This window comes from Agelaius tricolor, unplaced genomic scaffold, assembly GCF_023055355.1.
Source record: "Agelaius tricolor isolate 1412-34295 unplaced genomic scaffold, bAgeTri1.0.p SCAF_6, whole genome shotgun sequence".
NCBI classification, from domain to species: domain Eukaryota; kingdom Metazoa; phylum Chordata; class Aves; order Passeriformes; family Icteridae; genus Agelaius; species Agelaius tricolor.
In genome coordinates this window covers 30,343,026-30,361,420 of record NW_027269266.1, presented here as the reverse complement: position 1 = coordinate 30,361,420, position 18,395 = coordinate 30,343,026, and the positions used below count along the sequence as shown (strand labels likewise).

General features: G+C 41.0%; 1 protein-coding gene across 1 annotated transcript; it reads right to left on the bottom strand.

The window, feature by feature from the left end:
• Nucleotides 1-8: 8 nt before the first annotated feature.
• Nucleotides 9-17,919, bottom strand: GPNMB (glycoprotein nmb). The gene is made up of 11 exons (XM_071429193.1): nucleotides 17,702-17,919; nucleotides 12,652-12,801; nucleotides 11,789-11,932; nucleotides 10,303-10,482; nucleotides 9,059-9,217; nucleotides 8,284-8,592; nucleotides 6,998-7,120; nucleotides 6,205-6,307; nucleotides 5,093-5,298; nucleotides 3,497-3,584; nucleotides 9-2,729 (listed from the first exon to the last, which is right to left on the bottom strand). Exons 1-11 carry the CDS (start codon nucleotides 17,778-17,780, stop codon nucleotides 2,576-2,578), a joined length of 1,695 nt encoding a protein of 564 aa, XP_071285294.1. The 5' UTR covers nucleotides 17,781-17,919; the 3' UTR covers nucleotides 9-2,575.
• Nucleotides 17,920-18,395: the final 476 nt, after the last annotated feature.

The following is an 18,395-nucleotide window of genomic DNA, read 5'->3' as shown; positions in this document are numbered from 1 at the left end:
GCGAACTCTTTAAAATCATTACATGGTTTATTTGTCAGTGCAGCAGTTAAATTCCATTGTATAAAAGTAAAGATGTAAGAAATAGAAGTTACAGCTGAAAAGGCAAAATGGTAATATAAAAATGTAGTATTCTGACATGGCACTTAAAGGGAGACAGTGCAAGATATTCCTAATACTTACGTTAAAGTATAAAAAAGTTCTTAACAAATGCCTGAAAGCAGTTTTCTATGCAAAAGCTTAACATGTCTTAAGATGTCTTAAGATGTCCTCTAAGATGCAGCATTTTGCAGAAACAAGAAGTTTTCTGCATGTAGCCCAGGTGGTAGCCTGCATCTTCACTGATCCTGAGCTGTGACAGATTTTATGTTTTCATGCTTCATTATAGGTCATCTTAAGCTTTCCACTAAACCCCTGTCCTGCCTCAAGCTAGAGCAACAAATACAAATTACAGTCCTGCCTGACTAATAACAGAGCACACACCTAAACAGTAATTTTTTGCAGAAAATGTGTTTCCTGTTTAAGTCAGAAAATAATTTGAGATGCTAGTTCTTAGACAATAGGGTGTTACATATGAGGAAGATGGAACAATAGCAAATACACTGCTTTTAATAATATAACTGAAATAGCCACAAAAGAATTAAAATAATGGGAGAACCTGGAAACAAAAGAAGAAAAGGGGCTGTTGAATTTTAGAGCTAAAGAATTAATCTTGCAGGTATATTGGAATCTGCATTTTTTTAAAATGTCCTTAAGTCATTGAAAAGTGTCTGTGCACACTGGGAAAGGGCAGTGAAGACTAGATTCAGATTACAAATGATAAGCATTTTGAAGATCTGCTAAAACACTAGGAAAGTTTATAATTATGGTTTTTTTCTAATTATGTTTATAATTATATTTATAATTATGTATTGCCACAGGAACAGAAAACAGAATGTATCAGAGATATTTCAAGACATGTTAAATAAGCTAATTATATTGAAATACAGATCTTCAAAGAATTCAGTGTTTAGAAATGGATTATGTAAGGTCATTTGCCCAGCCTCCATTTTGGCTATAACCTTTGCTAACAACAAAGGAGGTTTTTGAAACATGAGCTATAAAGAATTTTTGGTCTGTTTGCTCATCTCCATGAACCTTTTTAGCAACCTCTTCCCTTTCTACAAATAAGATGCTCTCCTTTTCTCATCATGCAGTGAGCCAGCCTTCAGCAGTTTGTGAAATGCCATGATGCTGAGTGATGAGCATGTGTGGCTGTGAGGCCAGATCACTTGTGGAAGGCCTCAGAACAAGTTCTTTTAACAGAATTGCAGCTAGAGTGAACAAGTGAAGGCACATTGATTTTGCGTAAATTTACATTTTCTAAGGTGCATCATGTAAAAGCAGAAACTGGAGCAGAGTGTTTTAGTTATCTTGGGGTTTTCATTTTTTTGATTTAGTGGTCAGAGGGATGGAGGAGCAAGCAGAAATTAATGTCTCTTTACAGCGGGAAAGACAGAAAGGAAAAGAGAAGAGGAAAAGGCAGTTGAATGCTGCTACTTTGTGCTAGATCCCTTCTTCTGCTGACCCTTCATTGGCCATAGATCATATCTACCCCCTTGGGAGCAGTGGTGCCAGTCCAGTGTCTCAAGACCAGTGGAAGCAAAGGAGGCAAAGGAAACATCAGCAGTTGCAGCTCAGAATTTTACATGGAACTCAAAGTTTGAACAGAGAGGGCCAAGCCAACGGGCCTCATCTTGTTCCCTGGCTGTCTGTGGTCTAGTTTATAGCGAGGCTCATGCACTGGTAGCCATGTCCAGTGGGAAGCTAAGTGTGTCCAGCCCTGTTTTCTGGCCCTGAGGCCAGCTGGCATTTAATGAGCTGCACCCATGCTATTGAACCCTGGAAAACAGGGTGGCTGCTGCCAAGCTCACAGTGGGAGCTGTGCCTCTGGTGGTTCCCAGAATCTGGGGTTTGCTTGGTGGGGAGCTGGCTGGCCTGGGGCCAGTCTGTGCTAGGACCTCCTGAGCAGTGCAACAGTGGCAGCAGCTCAGTGCCAAAGCCTGGGAATGCCTGGGAATAGGCCATGGCACGTTTCATTCCACAGACATAACACGTGCCTGCCCCCCATGTCTCTCTTTACAGCAAAGACATGAATCCTGCTAAGGCTCTGAGCAGCAATAAAAGCTAAGTGTTTACAAGTTCGTTGGTTGGTGGGGGTTTTTGTCTTTTTTTTTTTTTTAATTTACCTCTTCTCCCTCCCCCCCTTCCAGATTATGGATGTGATTAATTTTGCACATTGTTAACCTAGAAATAAGAAAAGCCAGATAAGTGTGTGGGGGTGGGGGGTATTAGTAATTCAGAAGAGTGTATCCTACATCACAAGCAAGAACAGCAAGTGCTTAAAACTACTTCGTTTTTCTACAAAAGACTACTTTAATGTTGCTAATTGCACCAAGCCCCAAAAGTTACCAGCCTGTCTACATGTGCTTTCACCTTACTCCCTGGGGTTTTTTTACAACAAGAAGAAAACCCCATTAAAGTACAGTTCAGATACAAGGGCTGTACTTAATCTAATAGTCAGTGTTACACTAAAGGTTTAAACAATGCCGGGTTTACTCTTCAGCAGAGGATTTCTCTCAGTGCTATTAGGGAAGAAAATGGCTTTGAAAGTGCTGAAGTAAGCAGTAAATCCCTCCTGCTTCTGTGTTTGTTCTGCACTCCTCTCAATAGGCTTGTATTGCTTGTATCTCCTGCAAGGAATGTGAACAGTTAGTTGCTGGAAGACTTCTAAAGGAGGGTGCACATTTAGCATGTGACCAGTGCATGAAAGCACTGATCATGTGCTCATCACGCATTCCCTCTCCTCCTCCCCTGTTCAATTGCATCCAATGTCTGGCAGCCATAGGTCAGTAGTGGTGACAGGGCCTGGTTAGGCAGAAGGAGAGCTGGAGAACTGCTGCTCCATGGAAGTGTGTGTTTCTCACCACTCACTGGGAAGGGTGAGCACACACTTGACTCAGGAGTCTTCTGGCAGTCTCAAAAGAGAAACTTCCAAAGTCTCATGAGAAACTTCCTAACTAATAATGCAGCAACATGTTCTTCTCTTAACTACTGGCCTGCATGCTCAGCACCTTTTCCCCCAAAGAATTTATTAATCAATTATTTAATGAAGAATTTGTTTGGTTTCACTGCATATATAAATCACATCATGCAGTTTGAGTTTGCTTTCTGCTTAGATGAAGTACCCAGGCCTGCTAGTATTACTGTTTGTGCTAATGGGCACAGAATGTGCCCAATTTTTTTTCTGAAAGTCCTTAACATCTGCATAATTGCCAATGGTTTTGTGGCCTAAACCAGTAATCTTGTTTTCTTGAATATTTGCCAGAATAATTGTGAGCTGCAATAGTAAGTAAACAAAAATGTAGCTAAAGCAAATTTAAATTGTTCAGTTAGTTAATTTAAATAATATTTTGACAGTTCTTTGAACTGTTTTTAATCACAGAAACTAGCAACTTACTTGTAAAGGACAAATGCCCCAATGGTAGCAAACACTGCCAACAAGCCAAGGAAGATGAAGACACCTTCTGTTGTTCCAGATGATGCTCCTGTAGTTCAGAAAGTAGATTGATTAAAAGTTAGCCTCTATTTTACAGTGAGATAGACTTTCCAAAGAAGATGACATTTTTACTTATTGCTGTATGAATTGAAGCACAGTTAGTAATTCTAAAATGCTAAGCATTGGAGGTCAGTGACTGGCAGGAGGTGGTGCTTTCACATCCTAATCCATGTAATTCTTCATTCCACCAGAGTGTGAGTTGTGCTTTGCCAGTTTCCTCATATGAGCTCTGCTCCTCAGACACATTGGTACCCTTGCAGCATGGAGAGGAATGAAAGGCCCTGTTGGCACCCCACAAGGTGAAGCTAATTTGATCCTTGCCATTTGTTATGCTGGAGGAATGTTTACACTGACTATAGGATAACTTTGACAAAATTAGATAGACTCATCCAGAAGCCTTAAAGCAGCAACCTCTCTTAGATCCTAATTCTGCTTTGAATATGGCAGAAGCCCCAAAGTTTAAGTCAGCTTTGCCCTCTGGAGGAAACTTAGACAGACCAGTCTTACTGGGCTAAAGCTAGTGTCTGTGAATACAGTTGAGAAGAACCCTTCTGCATGCTTAGTTTCACCTTTAGGAACCAGAATGCACTTAGAGGTCAGGCATTGTGCCTTATTCATAATGAACTGATTTCAGTACAGATAAACTTACATCTAGATTAAATCAAACCATCAAAAAATGCTATGGAAAATGACTGCAGAGGCTCAGTTGTTTGGATGATAGTAATTGGAGAGTTCAGAAGAGTCACTAGGACACTGTAATAGGAAGTCAGGAAGGCAATGAAGTGGGAGCAGAGAGGCAGCACTATCCTTTAGACTTCTGACTGAGGCTGAGTTTAATAGCTGGTTCTGTCAAGTCTGCTTTGATAGCTATGAGCTAGACACAGTGATACTTATCCAGCCAAAGGTAAAGCTCCTTTTTGGAAATGGTTTGGAAACAGTTTGGAAATCTGGGCAGACTCTGTAGTCACTGGATGTAACACAGATCATTCCAGAACATAATTCATCTTATCCTCATGTACAAATAGAAACCATGTTGAGGCCCATGGCCAGTAAAGAGGTCCCAGGGCAGCCAACTGTGCTGCAGACTTTGATTTCTTGAGCTGAATTCCCCTCTCTTTCTGCTGTCTCTCCATGTGTGGAGTGGATTGGCTGGCATGTTCCCCACCTGCTTTTTTGCCCAACATTTTTCTGTGGAAAATTACATTATGACTTAAGAACTGTTCATATTCTGTGATACTGAATAGTTTGTGTAATTACTGTACTCATTGGACTGTAAACAGAAGTCAGACTAAGGTCTAACAGCTAAAATTCCCCCAGGGAAATAATCATCATTTTATCTTTGCATGGACTCTTAGACAAACTGGTGCAGTCTCAGCTGAGGCTTCCAGGCATAACAAGAACTTCTCTATGTATTCCTGTGTTCTCTCCCCCTGCAGGGAAATGACCACAGGGAGAAGCTTTTCACCAACAACCCACGTCTGCTCTTTGTGGACTCACCTCCATTTACAGAGATCAGGGCACTGGCAAGGGCTTGGCTTGTGTCATCACCCAGGGTGATGTTTATGCAGTAGGTCCCGGGTTCCTCAAAAGCTCTCCTGATGGTGAGTAAACACTCATCCGTGACGACGACGGGGTCACACACCATGCTCTTGGACACCTGGCACGTGGGGTCAGAAACCACAGTGCAGACATCTGTGGGGAGACTGGCATGGGAAGAGAGAGCTCATTGCACCTGTGGAGTCCTGCCAGCCCACTTAGCCCAGTTCACAGACACATTGCACTGGTGCACCAGGTTTATGCTGGTGCCTGTTGAAATCAGTGACACTGTAGTGATTTAAGTGTATTTTATTAATACTATATGTATTTTTTGCATACCTATACATTTATATATGTACATGTGGATTTTATATAGAATGCTGGTATACAATGTGTATAATTATCTGCTTTTTTTCTTATCATTTAACATTTTATGGTGATCACAGGATTAGCTGCATCAAATCAACTTATAAAGTCCCTGACGTTAAATACACTTAATACACATCTTAAAGAAAGGAATGCAAATTCTTTTCAGTAGTATCATGTGCTGGAAAAGAAAATACTCCCTTAAGAGAGGTTAACTGTATTCCACTTGTATTACCACGGTGTTTCTTGTACTTCTTAATCCACCTCTTAGTCCTTCTAAGACCTAGGAATTTTAGTCCAATGTTTTTGCATCCAAGAAGTTTCTTGGACTCACCCATTTACTCCAAAAGTCAAAAACTCATGGCCAAAAAGAAAGGGTTTCCTTACAATTTCAGTAAACTGCTTCCCGCTTTACTGTAAGTGCTGAAAACTTGTCTTGGCCAAGAGACTGTAAATTGGTTTTTTCCCCACAATCAGTTCCTTATTTTTACTGAGACTAGATTTTGCTCTGAATCCTAAGTCCCTGGCAGTAGCCTCTGTTGGCATAGTTTAAAAATGAGACTTGCATTGTCTTTAGTTCCCATCAAGACATAGAAACACTGCAGTTCCCAAATTTTGTTCATACATCTGCATCTAAGTGCATATAGCATTCCAGCACCTAATTAGTTTTAAACAGGGAAGACTGACAGCTTCATTCACACACTTACCTCCCTTGGCAGGTAACAACAAAGTCAACCAGTGAGTTTTCAGCTTGACTTTCTGTCATCTGGATGCTTGTCATCTGAATAATATTTACCTCGAGGATTCCCTCTGGGAGAGGAAACACACATCAACTGTAGGACACATGACAAGCTTTGAAGTCTATGTGTACTGAACCTCGAGTGTTTGGCTGATGCTCAGTTCAGGTCTTGTTTTTCATAACCTCCTCCCTCCCTTAGCACTCCTCTTGAAGGCTTTGAAAGCTGAGAAATTTTCCAGTGCTTTCCCTGTGAGGCTGCTCCTTTCTGGTCTCCCTTTTTCCCCCCTCATTATTGTAATTTACTTCCTTATTTTGCTAAATCACTTCCCAGTACATGAGACTTCTCTGCATTCAAAGGCCAGTTCAGCCTTAGGTAAACCTCCTCCCCAGCCCATGGGCTCCTGCTGTGGCATGTTCAGAAGCTGGTGACAGAGAAAGGAGTGACACAATGCACGTCCCCACCAGCACATGGGGTCAGCCATCAGCGGAGATCCAGACCAAGGTCCAGCCTCACGTGCCTGAAAGCAAGGGGTCACAACCTCTGCAACTAGCCCCTGGCAGAGTGCAGGCAGAAACCAAAGTCAGCCAGTTACATGTCTGCATATTAATCCCTAAAACTCTCAGCTATGTCCATGAGAAGGATCTTTTTGTGGATCTCATGTAATTGATAAAAACGTGTCTAAATAAACATTATTTCTACCATGCATAGTTGTTCATTGTTAAGATCATTCCTCTGTTCAGGTGTTGACACACATCCTTACCCACAACAGCAATACTACTTCCATAGTATCCATTTCTGTAAATATGGCAGCCTCCATCAGGATTGTCCTCCACTGACTCCACAGTGGGAGGAGAGTCAGAATCAGAAGATGCTCCAGTTGTAGCTGTTCGAGGCAGAAGAGATAGAGATGCAACAACTTTAGACCAAGCTCTGCTTTGGGGTGTTCTGCACACAGCCACATGTTCCAGCTGTTCCTGCATTCCATAGGTGTCAGTGGCTTTGGCTTGCAGCTGTGCAGTCATGTATGTATCTGTGTAATGAGCTCATGGCTAAAGAAAGCACATGTGCCCAGCTTTAGAACCCCAGAGTGGTCTGGGGAGCCTCACTCACTCCAAAAGCCACCTGGCTAGTCACCCATCACTGTGAAGTAAAAGGGAGACTACAAGGTGTAACACAATTAAATATTTCTTTAAAATCCCCAAATCAATTATATAAAAAATCCAAAGGCCAATAAAACATTTAAAATGCTTTTTTAAAAGCTGGTATTTTCCCACTGCTCTACATTACAGCTAGTGGAAAAATGAAGAGGGGAAGTGGTGAAAATTATATCTTTCCTTTCATTTTTCATTCTCACTCCATATTTTGGTAAGAGCACATATTAAAAATATGAAATTTGAAAAATATAGCCACATTTACCGTTTCACAGTAGTATTATTATGGCTGAAACTGCAGGCCCTCTTAAAACCCTCTGAGATGATAAACCAATGCTGAACATAGTGAAAGTTATTCTGAAATATGTTAGTCAATAAATTTAAAGTGGAAAAGCTGTTCTGGGTTAATGCCATGTGGAAATCCCATATTTTTGAATATGACTAGGTTTTTCTAGTTCAATCCAATCTCATTTAATTTTGGATGGAAGTTAATGCAATCCAGGAAGGAGCTTGCTGTAAGAGTGTTCTGAAATTCCTTTTTCTCACTTGAAATTTACAGAAGATGACCCTGAGTAGACAAGGCTAGAATCTCCTGACCAAGTGTAGCAAAGATAATACAAACTTATTTATGTTCATCTGAAGACCTTTGTATGCTGTAAGTGTGGTGGTAGAACTGGATGCATAAGGAGTTAAATGTGTAAGTGATCCCTACCACAGAATCCTAGAAGAGTTAATGCTTATTGATTCTGTCTCTAAGCCAATTTTATAGAGGGTTTCCAGAGGCTCACAGCTCTTTCATGATGACAGTAAAACTACTAAAGATATTAACTTCAAACATCAGAATATAAAGTTTTATCATAGCTCCTAATGCCAGTGCTGTTTGATAAGTGCTTACCTACTGAGGTGGGCGGTGGTGCAGTGGGTGTTACTGGCCTGCAAGGTACAGGTATAATGGCTTGGACAGTTAAATTCAGAGTGAAGTTTCCTTGCAGAGTGTAGGTGTGAGATGTACTAGAACCAGTGGCTACAAATAAGCCACTTCCATCTCCAAAGTTCCACTTGTAGGAGATGGCAGAATTGTTCAGATAGTAGCTGGGATCATGGATCTTCACATCAAATGTAATTGGTGAGTCTTTGATGAAAATGGAGTCTGAGATGTTGCGGTCATGTTTTTGGAACATACTCACAATTACTGGAATTTTGTCTGGAGGGGGGAAAAAAGAGGTAAATAAATAAAGCAGAAATACCTGGCTGCAAACAATAAACAGCTCCAAAGCCCCTGAACAGTAACAGCCAGAATGTGGGATGCAAACATGGTATCTTTAACACAGGTGTGTACTTTAATTTGATTTATGACCTAAGGAATGAATGTCAGTAGGAAACAGCCAGAAAAATTTGGGAACAAGTGAGGAATCACAGACATCTGTGGAAGATTGCATTATCTCTTGTAAATCGTTTTCCATTGAAAAGTGGAGGGGTCACTACTGAGCTAGGCAAAAAGGTTACTTAAGCTACTCAAGGCAATTTACCAGAGATTCCACTTTCTTGCTAAAAACCTTTCTCAGGCCAATGTCTTCTTTCCATGCCAGATGATGCTTGTGCTGAATTTTTTAACAGCTAAGCAAAGAGCACCCTCAGCATATGACCACAGCCAGTTCCAGCACACTCACCTGTCACTGAGTAGGTGGTTTTTGCTCTTGCAACCGGAACAAATCCCGAGTGCCCTCTCCTGTAAATGGACACTGCCATCCCGTGTTCACCAAGGGTGATATTTGCTGTGTTCACTGAAAACTTCGCTGAAGATCGTCCCGTTGTTTGGTAATACTGACCTGAAACAGAACGTGAACTTAACATTTTTCCCCTCAGCCTCGCCACAAGTTGGTTCATGAGAGGCAAAGTCTCTGAGAATCTTAGATTGTCAAAATCAAAATTAATAGTTTAGAAATGTCTTCCAATAATCTGACAGGTGATTTCGAAGGACCGGATACTTTTACAGCGTGTTTACTCACGTAAATTCTGGTTTTTCAGAGCTGTCAAAAAGATGTCCCCAGTTTTACTAATCCAAGAAAAAATTGCCACGACATCTACATCTTTCCAAAGCAGTTACATTACATTAAGTAATTAGGATTATGTAGTGGGTGGTATGAGGCATTTTAAGTGATTTTGTGTTTGCTTTCAGTGAAGCCAGAAGATACAATCCCTCTTGCTTCATACTCTAGAACCATTTTTATATATTCAATTGTTTGTCTTTTTAACAGCTGACTGAGGTTCATAAATAATATCACCTCTGCATAAAATTTGGAATATTATTATTATTAGTGTTACTCATACTGATACTGACAATAGTACTGATTTAGCCAGGAGAACTGAAGGCACTAAGATTTAGTATGCAGTCAATGGCAGGAATAGCCCAACCATTACACACTCAGGAGCAGGAAACGTTGAAAATCAGCATCTGTGACCAGAGCAGCAGAACAGCCAGTGGCAGTTCTCGCCTCCCTAGGGACAAGAAGTGCTGCACTGTTAAACTGGTGATACACAGCACTGTGTTCTCTCTTAAATCTAAAAGTCTTAAGTGGCAGTGAGCTGTCAATAAATTGTCTGACTGACCTGCTCAGACTCTCTGTTTTCCTAGAAAAAGATCTTGAGTAGTACTGAAAAGAAATTAATTTTCTTCAGTAGTACTATTGTGAATGCAGATTTAAAGAGAATCTTCTAGTAATCCACGATTTCTAAACCAAACAACTGATGGCCTCTCTGGAAAAGTGGGGAATTAATTCAGTATTTCCACTCAAGAGTGTGGAATCATTTTAAAAGCGCTTTTAGTAAAACATGCTTGACAAATGAGTTGTGTACAAAGGGAATATAAGGTTTGCAGCATCACCCCAGCCAAGGCATGTGTTGCAGTACTAACCAAAAGTGTGAAACACATAGACAAAGTTCCTTCTCCTCCAGCCTGGGTGATGAGGGAAAGGACGTCCATCTGGGAATACGTTGTGGCTGTGGTTGCTTGTGCAGTTTTCCCAGCCACAGCTGTCAGTCCATTCAGTCCAGTTGTAGACATAGACTTGCTGATCCATGGAAGCTGGAGGATCTAAGGATAGAAGTAGGACATGTTCTGGTCAACTGAGAGGTGTGCAGAGAGTCAGAAACAGGAGGCAAGCACTGCAGGTTATAGCAGTGGCTGCATTTAAACAACAGGTGAAGTGGGGTATTTTTAGACTGACCTTAATTCTTTTTTCCTGAAGTTGTGCTTTGTTTGGTTTTTAATGTAAACACAAAATAGTTCTGTCTTGGTGCTATTTTACTAAGAAGTTTAAAAAAAACTTTACTGTCTCATGGGCCAGACACAGTTTAGAAGTGCTTGCCCAAAAACCTGCTGTTGACAGGATGCTACTGTTGAGGGTAACGGAGCTACCTAAATACTTGGCAGGCAGAATCTAAAATTGTAAGTACAAAGAGTGGCTGTGAAAGGTCTGTGAGGAAGTGACTTTGTTTTGTCAGAAAAGTTTTCTATGGCACCTTGAAATAACTTAGACATGAATTTCTGTCATTTTCTGAATAGTAAATGGGAAGTTTCCTCCCCCAAACAGCACAGCAGATATTAAGTAGAATATGGATATCAGCTGCTAACGAAATATTAGATAGTTAACTGCAACCTAGGCTGACAAAAAACTTGCTGATATGAAATAAAAATTACTTTGATCAGTAAAATAATTTGTTGAACATTTATGCATTCAGAGAATGAAAGGTACTACAGCATGTGTTGCTCTAGATCCAGCAGCTTAAAACACTGGAATTATGATAGGCTTTTTTCTCCATGTAGTAGTTAATAAGATGAAAAAGGATGATTTTCTGAGGAACATATTGCTTGATTTTTAGATATTTATTTATTAATTTTTTAATTCCTAAAATGTGGAAGTGTGAGATTTACTTTTTTTGTGTAGATATGGTAACTGAATTCTACAATTCATAATTGAAAAAAAACAAAACCTCAATTTTATAATTTGACAGCTTTATAATTTTAAAAGAAAACAGTGTAACTGTGCAACATAGTACCTGAGCTAAAAAGAAGTAACAGTTCTGTTGGGAAGTCAGATTATGTGACTGCTTTGGGAAGGCAAGTTTATAACTATGGTCAGTCTCAAATTACCTGGTCAGGGTATCTGGAGTAGGGCAGAGCATGAAAAATACCACAGCGATCTTCTTAGGAAAAAACTGGTGTGGCACAGGCTGGGCATGCACAGCTAAGTGTTATCAGTTATCAGTTATCAGTTATCAGTTAAATCGGCACGGCTGCTGTTCATTGGGTGTGCCTGTGGTGCTTTCAGAGCTCAGTGATGCACTCACAGCAGCACAAGCAGGTGTGAGCCTGGTGCAGGGAAATTGCCATTACCTACCCTGGGTACAGTTTCTCCTGTATACAATGTTGCCATCATTATCTTCTGTCTGGCACTTGGGAAACTGGAGAGTCACCACAAAGCTCACGTTGGATCCTACCAGTGCTGGGCTGTCACTGTCCAGTTTGGCTGTCACCCTTCCACCTGAAAAAAGAAAATTAGTCTTGCTGCAGTGAAAGATGCATTGCAGCAGAAGCTGCCATCAGCTTGCACCATTTACAGCAGAAATGCTTTCTTGGTTATGCTGTTTCTAAGGGCTTTCGTGCTCCTAAGTCACTTGTGCTCTTACCAAAACCCCAACTTCAAACAATCAGAGCGACTCAGCATATCCCCCCAGATCACTTACTCATCTGCCATTAATTTTCTTCCTAGAATTAAGAAGAAAATTTTCTGCCTGTGGGAGGTCAATGTATCTCAAAGGAGAAAATTTGTATTTCTCCCCAGGGATAGTCATTGGCCCTCAGCTCCGACCAGGTGACAACAGACGTGGTGTTTGCTGAAGCTGTCGGTCTGAAGCCCACGTGCCCTACTGAGGTAAGAGTTGAAGCTGCCTGTCCTCCAGAGCATGTTTCTCATCATGGATTGTGCTGGAGCCCTGACCATCAGTACTTCTTGGTAAGTATTAATGTCTGCCTGAGATTAGTCATAATGGGAAAGCATTTTATGAAATAACTCACTGTTCTGCTTCCTCAGACAACCCACTGGGGATGGTATCAAACCCAATCCTCTCTAACTCGCCATTCTGTGCAGCAGTGGATATTGCCCCTATGAAAATGCACTATAGCACCTGCACTCTGCACCGTGGTGGATTTTGTGGCCACTACAGTTTTTCAAGTGTCTTTGAAATGTGTATGTGCTATCACCTTTCCAGCAGTCCTTCCATCTGGGATCTCCTTCTTCCCAGAAAGGATAAAGTTTTTCATCCCATTTATTTTGATCACTAGACCAGCCTTGTAGCTTCTTGTAGGATGTCACAGGAGAAGTGCTTCCATGGTTCAACACATCTTGAAACCCTAGAGAGAAAATCAAACATCAGTGTTAATGTAATGCAATTTTCCCTACTACTCTATAAAAACATTACTCTTGTGCTGAACTTTAATCATGTACTGGTAGAAAACTTTCCACCAGTAGAAAATGATGGAATTTTATCATTGCAGCTATAAACACTTATCAACTATAATCAACACAAAGACAATTCCACCATTGTCAGACTGACATATTTTTCTACTTGCAGTATTGCAAACTTCCCAGACAAAGAATAAAAATGTTTACAATGTTTTGACCATATCAGAGCAATGGTTTGCAAGAGTTTACATAACCCTGCAACAGTCAGGCTCCCTGCACAGAGGTTGCTTGATTTCTGACTGCTTTGCCTGGTAATAAATCTACAAGTAAAAGGCTAATGGGATAAATTCATTCTGTGTCTGAGTTGTGCTCTAGTGGAAGTTGTGCCAGGAATTAGTTTTGACCCAGTGCAGCTCCTTTGGTGAGTTGGCTGGTGGTTTGGGTGGGAGGGGTGGAATCAATTATAACAGAAGCTGGTATTTCCAGAAAAGGAAATTCAGAGCTGAATAGTAAATTCAATGTGTTTATAATATAACAACAATAACATATTAGCTTCATGCCTTTTATTTAGAAATGGCTCCAATATTAAATAACTTCAATAACCTCTTTCTTCTCATATTACTACAAATGATGGGCTCAAACTTTTCCCAGGCTTCTAGGATCCCTCTTTCTGTCACAAAGGACACATAGTGGAAAGCAACATAAATATCCAAGTAACCTGTAGGAACACGTTGGCCACTGTAGGATGCCATAAAAATATGTTAATAAGAGGGCTCATGGGCATAGTTCCATGGAAGCCTGGAGGCTTTAAAGAGCTCTGCCATGTTAATCAGGTAAGGTAACTGCTGGGTGTGCCATTCTGTCACTATAGTAAGGGAGTTAGAATTTGTGCTTTCCATGGCTTTATTGTAAAGGTACAGCTGATGCAGATTTACACTTAGATTTATACCCAAGTGCAAAAAAGTTCTGGATGACTTCAAAGAAAATGCAGAGACCTGTAAGAAGGGCAAGAATTGCCCTGTATGCTGTAACCTAACTGGTTGTATTGGAATTTTTCCAAGCTTCGGAAAAGACACAGAGCAGGTGTAGCCAGTTCAAGCACGGTCTTTACAGGTGGGTGGCTCCTAATTTTACTGCAAGAGAGAATCAGAGAAACAGCTCAGAAGAAGAGCCAGGAGCTGCTTTCTCTTGGTGTTTTATTGCCCAGTGATATTTCTGCTGGGCAGGAAGAACATCCCTTGGCCAGTCCCATCCCCACTCTGAGCTGATGCTGGTAGCTCTCTCCCCACTCTTGAGGACTGAAGGGTTTGAGGAAAATAACAGATTTTGCACTCAGAGACACAATCTCCCACAGACTTTTGCCCTCCAGGAACTCCCTGCAGTCTCACTTAAATCACTTGAATCAAGTCTTTCCTGCAGATTTAATATTTTTTGATGTGAGCAAGCATAACATTATGACTGGTATTTACTTAATGACCTGTATCACATGCTGTATTGTTTTGAGTCTTGGTCAGAAGGAGAGTTTGGTAATGTTGTTGTTCAGAAATTTTGCTCAGGAAAAAAACAAATTAGCAACTATAAAAGTACTTCACAAAGGCTTAGCAAGTTCAATTACAATTTGGGTATCATTAAATTAATGTATCATTCAAAAGTAAATGGCTAATAATTCTTGTAATTTATTTTTCCCATTCTCCTTGATTTTCTGTAAAAATTATTTCATGAATAAAAATGTTTTGATTTTGTCAGATCAAAACTTTTCAATCATTGTTTTTTTCCCAAATGTTCAATTTATCAAAAACAGCTGGAGCACTTATAATTTTATAAATGCTTTTAATTTTGTGTTTTCATTAACAATCCTTGAATTCAGAATTCATTTTCTAGTCCAGTAATAGCTGTTTTTACTGTTTCTAAATCACAAGCTGCTTAGGTATTTCTTTGCCTCTCTGATGTGCTTTGTTTATTTCAGTCAAATATAAAACATTTCACAAGCTTCAGGATAAGACAAAGATGGTTTTTCAGATGAGTAAAGACTTCTGCACTGGTTTCTCTAACACATGGAACTGAAGATTTTCAGTTGGTGAATTTAAAGGAACAAAAAGCTTTAATGTATTTCTTTTTTAACAATGAAAACCACTCAAGAACAGATGTTGGTCATAACCAAAATTAGAGCAATTCAGTTCAAAATAGACGGAGTAATGTTATGCTCCAAGGAACAGATTCCTGTAATAGTTTTGGTGAGGTGATCATAGGGGAAGAGATCTTATACTTTGATTACTTTCTTCTTTCTCATTCTGGCTTTCATTTTGGTGAAAAACATAGCAGAGACAAGTTCAGTATTTCCTGTGAAAGTGTATTAGCCATGAAAGAGAGAATGAGAGCCAATGTTAGGACAGCAGAAATAGAAAGATGACCCGGCTAAAGAGGATAAAATGTATTAGAAGTCAAAAGGTGATGGAATGGCACCAGACTGTAACATAAACTTTCTAAAGTTATGTATAAAAACATAATAAAGCAGGACAAAAAAGAATTTGAGGAGCAACTTGAAAAAACATAAAAACTACAAATTAATCTTTTTTTCACCAGATATAAAATAAATTGGAAAGTTTGCCAGGATGTATGGGGCCAAAAGATGATGCAGATGCAAAAAAAGCATTCAGGGAAGGTAAAGGAGTAGCACAAAAGTCAAATAGGTCAGCTGGTTTATATTTTCATTCACAAAGGAAGAACATAGGGAGTTTCTGTGACAGATTTTTTTAAATGACAGAGAACATCTCTCAAAATGAAGTGTTGGCACATAAAACCTAATTATAGAACAAATCAACAAAATGACAAAGTTGTCTAGATAGGATGGCCCAAGTATGGAAGTTATTCAAGAGTGAAATAAATGAGCTATTAACCATAGCATGTAACATCTTGCTTAACACTGCTTCAGTGACTGAGAAACAAAAATTGGCAAATGTGATGACAGTTTTTAAAAACACTTCCAGGGAAGATTTAGAGGATTAAAAAAACCCTTTGGGGCTCAAGTTGGAGAAGCTGGTAGGAACAGCAGTGAAGAACAGAGCAAGTAGGTACAGTGCATTAATATGATTTGCCATAAAAGGAGTGCATTGCTCACAAACATATTCTGAGTTTTGCAAGGGAGACAGGGAGCATGGGAACAAGGCTGACCTGCTTGTTACAGTCTGCCTGAGCTCCAGACAGCACTTGATGAGGTCCCTTGCTAAAGGAACATAAAGCAATTAAGTTACCGTGGGATAAGAATGAAGGATTGATTTCACATGAGTAAATGATTGGTTAGGATATTAAAAAAAAAAAGTTATGAATAAGTGCCCAGTTTTCTCCATTGTAAAAATAATTTAAATGTTCATAATCTGGAAAACAGGTAACAGCAAAGTTCTTTAATCTGCTGAGAACTGTGCATTAAAGTAATAGAGGGAAGGACTGTATGAAATTAGATGACTCAAGAATAAAACTGTATGAAATTCAACAGCATTAAATGTAACCTTACATTGAGAATAAGGGGCTCTAAACTAGCTCTTAATTCAGAAATGGGATCTTTCAGCTTTGCAGTTTTGAATGCAGTACTCATTGGTAGTTGAAAACCTGGGAAAAGGCTAGATAGAGAACAAAGATGGGAACATCATTACAGCATTTTATAATGCCATGTCTTGAGTACTGTATGCTCTGTTCTCTGCAGCTCAATCACTATAAAAGAACTGAAAAAATACAGGGAGAGGTGGTGAGGACGCTACAAAGGGATAGAATTGTTTCCATATGAGGAACAGCTGTATAGACTGTGTCTTGAAGCCTGGGGAAGAGGTGACAGGGGAGAATATAAAAACAGAACCATGAACAGCATGGAGGAAGAAGCTGAAGGAACAAAAGTTAAGGGGAATCAAATGAAACCAGCAGGTTACAGGTTCTAAGAACATGAAAGGTACTACTTCACAGAAGGTACAATTAAGGTGTGAAGTTTTTTGCTGGCAGGATGTAGTTTGTCCCAAAAATTTACACGTGTTGCAATGAAAACCCAAAATGCATGAACAGATGGAAAAAGTCTAGTAAAAACTGTTAAATACAATGACTCTGCATCTGACAGAGGCAATTCTATAAATGCTATAAATCATCAAAAACCGGGAAAGTGTCCTGACCTGCACATTATACATCCAGTACTATTCTCCATTGGAGGCAGGTACAAGGCTAGATGAATGCTCAGATGGACTTCAGCTTTTAAGGTTTTCAATTTCCATACTGTACATTCTGGAATTTGAGCTTAAAATCCCATTTCTACATTCCCAGCCCTGAGCTCAGTCATCCTAAGACTTGAGTCAAACTGGGAGCCCGGAAAGAAGCGGATCAGCCCACTCCCTGCCCACTGTGGCTTGCAGATCTAATTCCTTGGCTGGGCTCCTTGAGGTTTGTGATCCACAGGTCCAAGTGCCCCAGTGGGGAGCATAGTTCCTAACCTGGCCTCTCCCAGGCACATCTGAGCCAAGCCAACTGTGCAAAGTCCATTCTGCATCTGCCGTTTTAGCCATGCTCGAACTGGGGAAGCATCGCTAAGAACTTGCTGCCAGGAGCCGAGCTTTAGCTCCAGCCAGCTCCATGTACCTGTGGAGCACAGGGAACCGATTACCGAGCAGTTCTCAGCACCCTTCTCCAGCTCAGGCAGCTCTCGTATCCCGAGCCAGGCCACCCTGCAGTGGGACCGGCTGTCGCCTCCTGGGCGCCGGGCAGGGCTCCAGCAGCCACCCAGCGCAGGTGCCGGGAGCAGCCGCTTTTCCTGGGCTGGCTGGGCACATGGAGCACTCCGGGCCAGGCATGCGGGGCAGGGGAAGCACTCACGTGTGGCGGCAGCGCAGAGCAGCCCCTGGGCCAGCAGCAGCAGCAGCAGCGGCGTTCCGAGGGGGCGAGCAGCGCCCATGGCTCCAGAGCCGGGGCCGGGTCCTGCCGAGAGCTGCGCACCGAGACTGTCCGGGCCCAGCGGGAGGTGAGAGTGAAGCTGCCCCGCCGCTCCGCTCTCCGGTTAAATGAAGGGCCCCGGGACTCATCATGTGATGGAATTAAGCAGGGATGCATGATTTTGTCTTCAGCTTCTTTCGGCTCATGTGCTTATGACTCACTCCGTTTGCTTTCAGCGTTCCCTGGGATTACTGAGAGACCTGTTTGGAGCCACACCATTCACCTCAGAGGCATTTTTATACTAGTTTTGCGCTGTGATCAATTTTTGTACTTAATTTGTTTTTAAATTAGGAATCCAAATTAACTCTTGCCCCAGCCTGACTTGCAAGTGTTACTGCCACAGCTCACTGTATTTGATGAACCCATCGCTCCTTAACCACATGGCTCATCTCCTATGCTGGGCAACAACTCTAAACTGTGGAGTGGAAAATGGCCAATTCCAACACATCTCTTGATTGGGTCCTGATCAGAGTTGATTGTTAAGGAAAATGTTACTTAAACATTTAGTGGGTACATGCCCATCCAATGGCTAGAGGTGCCATCACAGCCCCTGTGTGCTGATGGCCACAATATCTGG

Coding starts and splice junctions, on each gene's coding strand:
- GPNMB (XM_071429193.1), bottom strand. CDS start 17,780: ATGGGCGCTGCTCGCCCCCTCGGAACGCCGCTGCTGCTGCTGCTGCTG. Junction 7,121..8,283: donor ACCACCGCCCACCTCAGTAG/GTAAGCACTTAT, acceptor TGCCTCGAACAG/CTACAACTGGAGCATCTTCT. Junction 2,730..3,496: donor GGGGCATTTGTCCTTTACAA/GTAAGTTGCTAG, acceptor CATTCCTTGCAG/GAGATACAAGCAATACAAGC.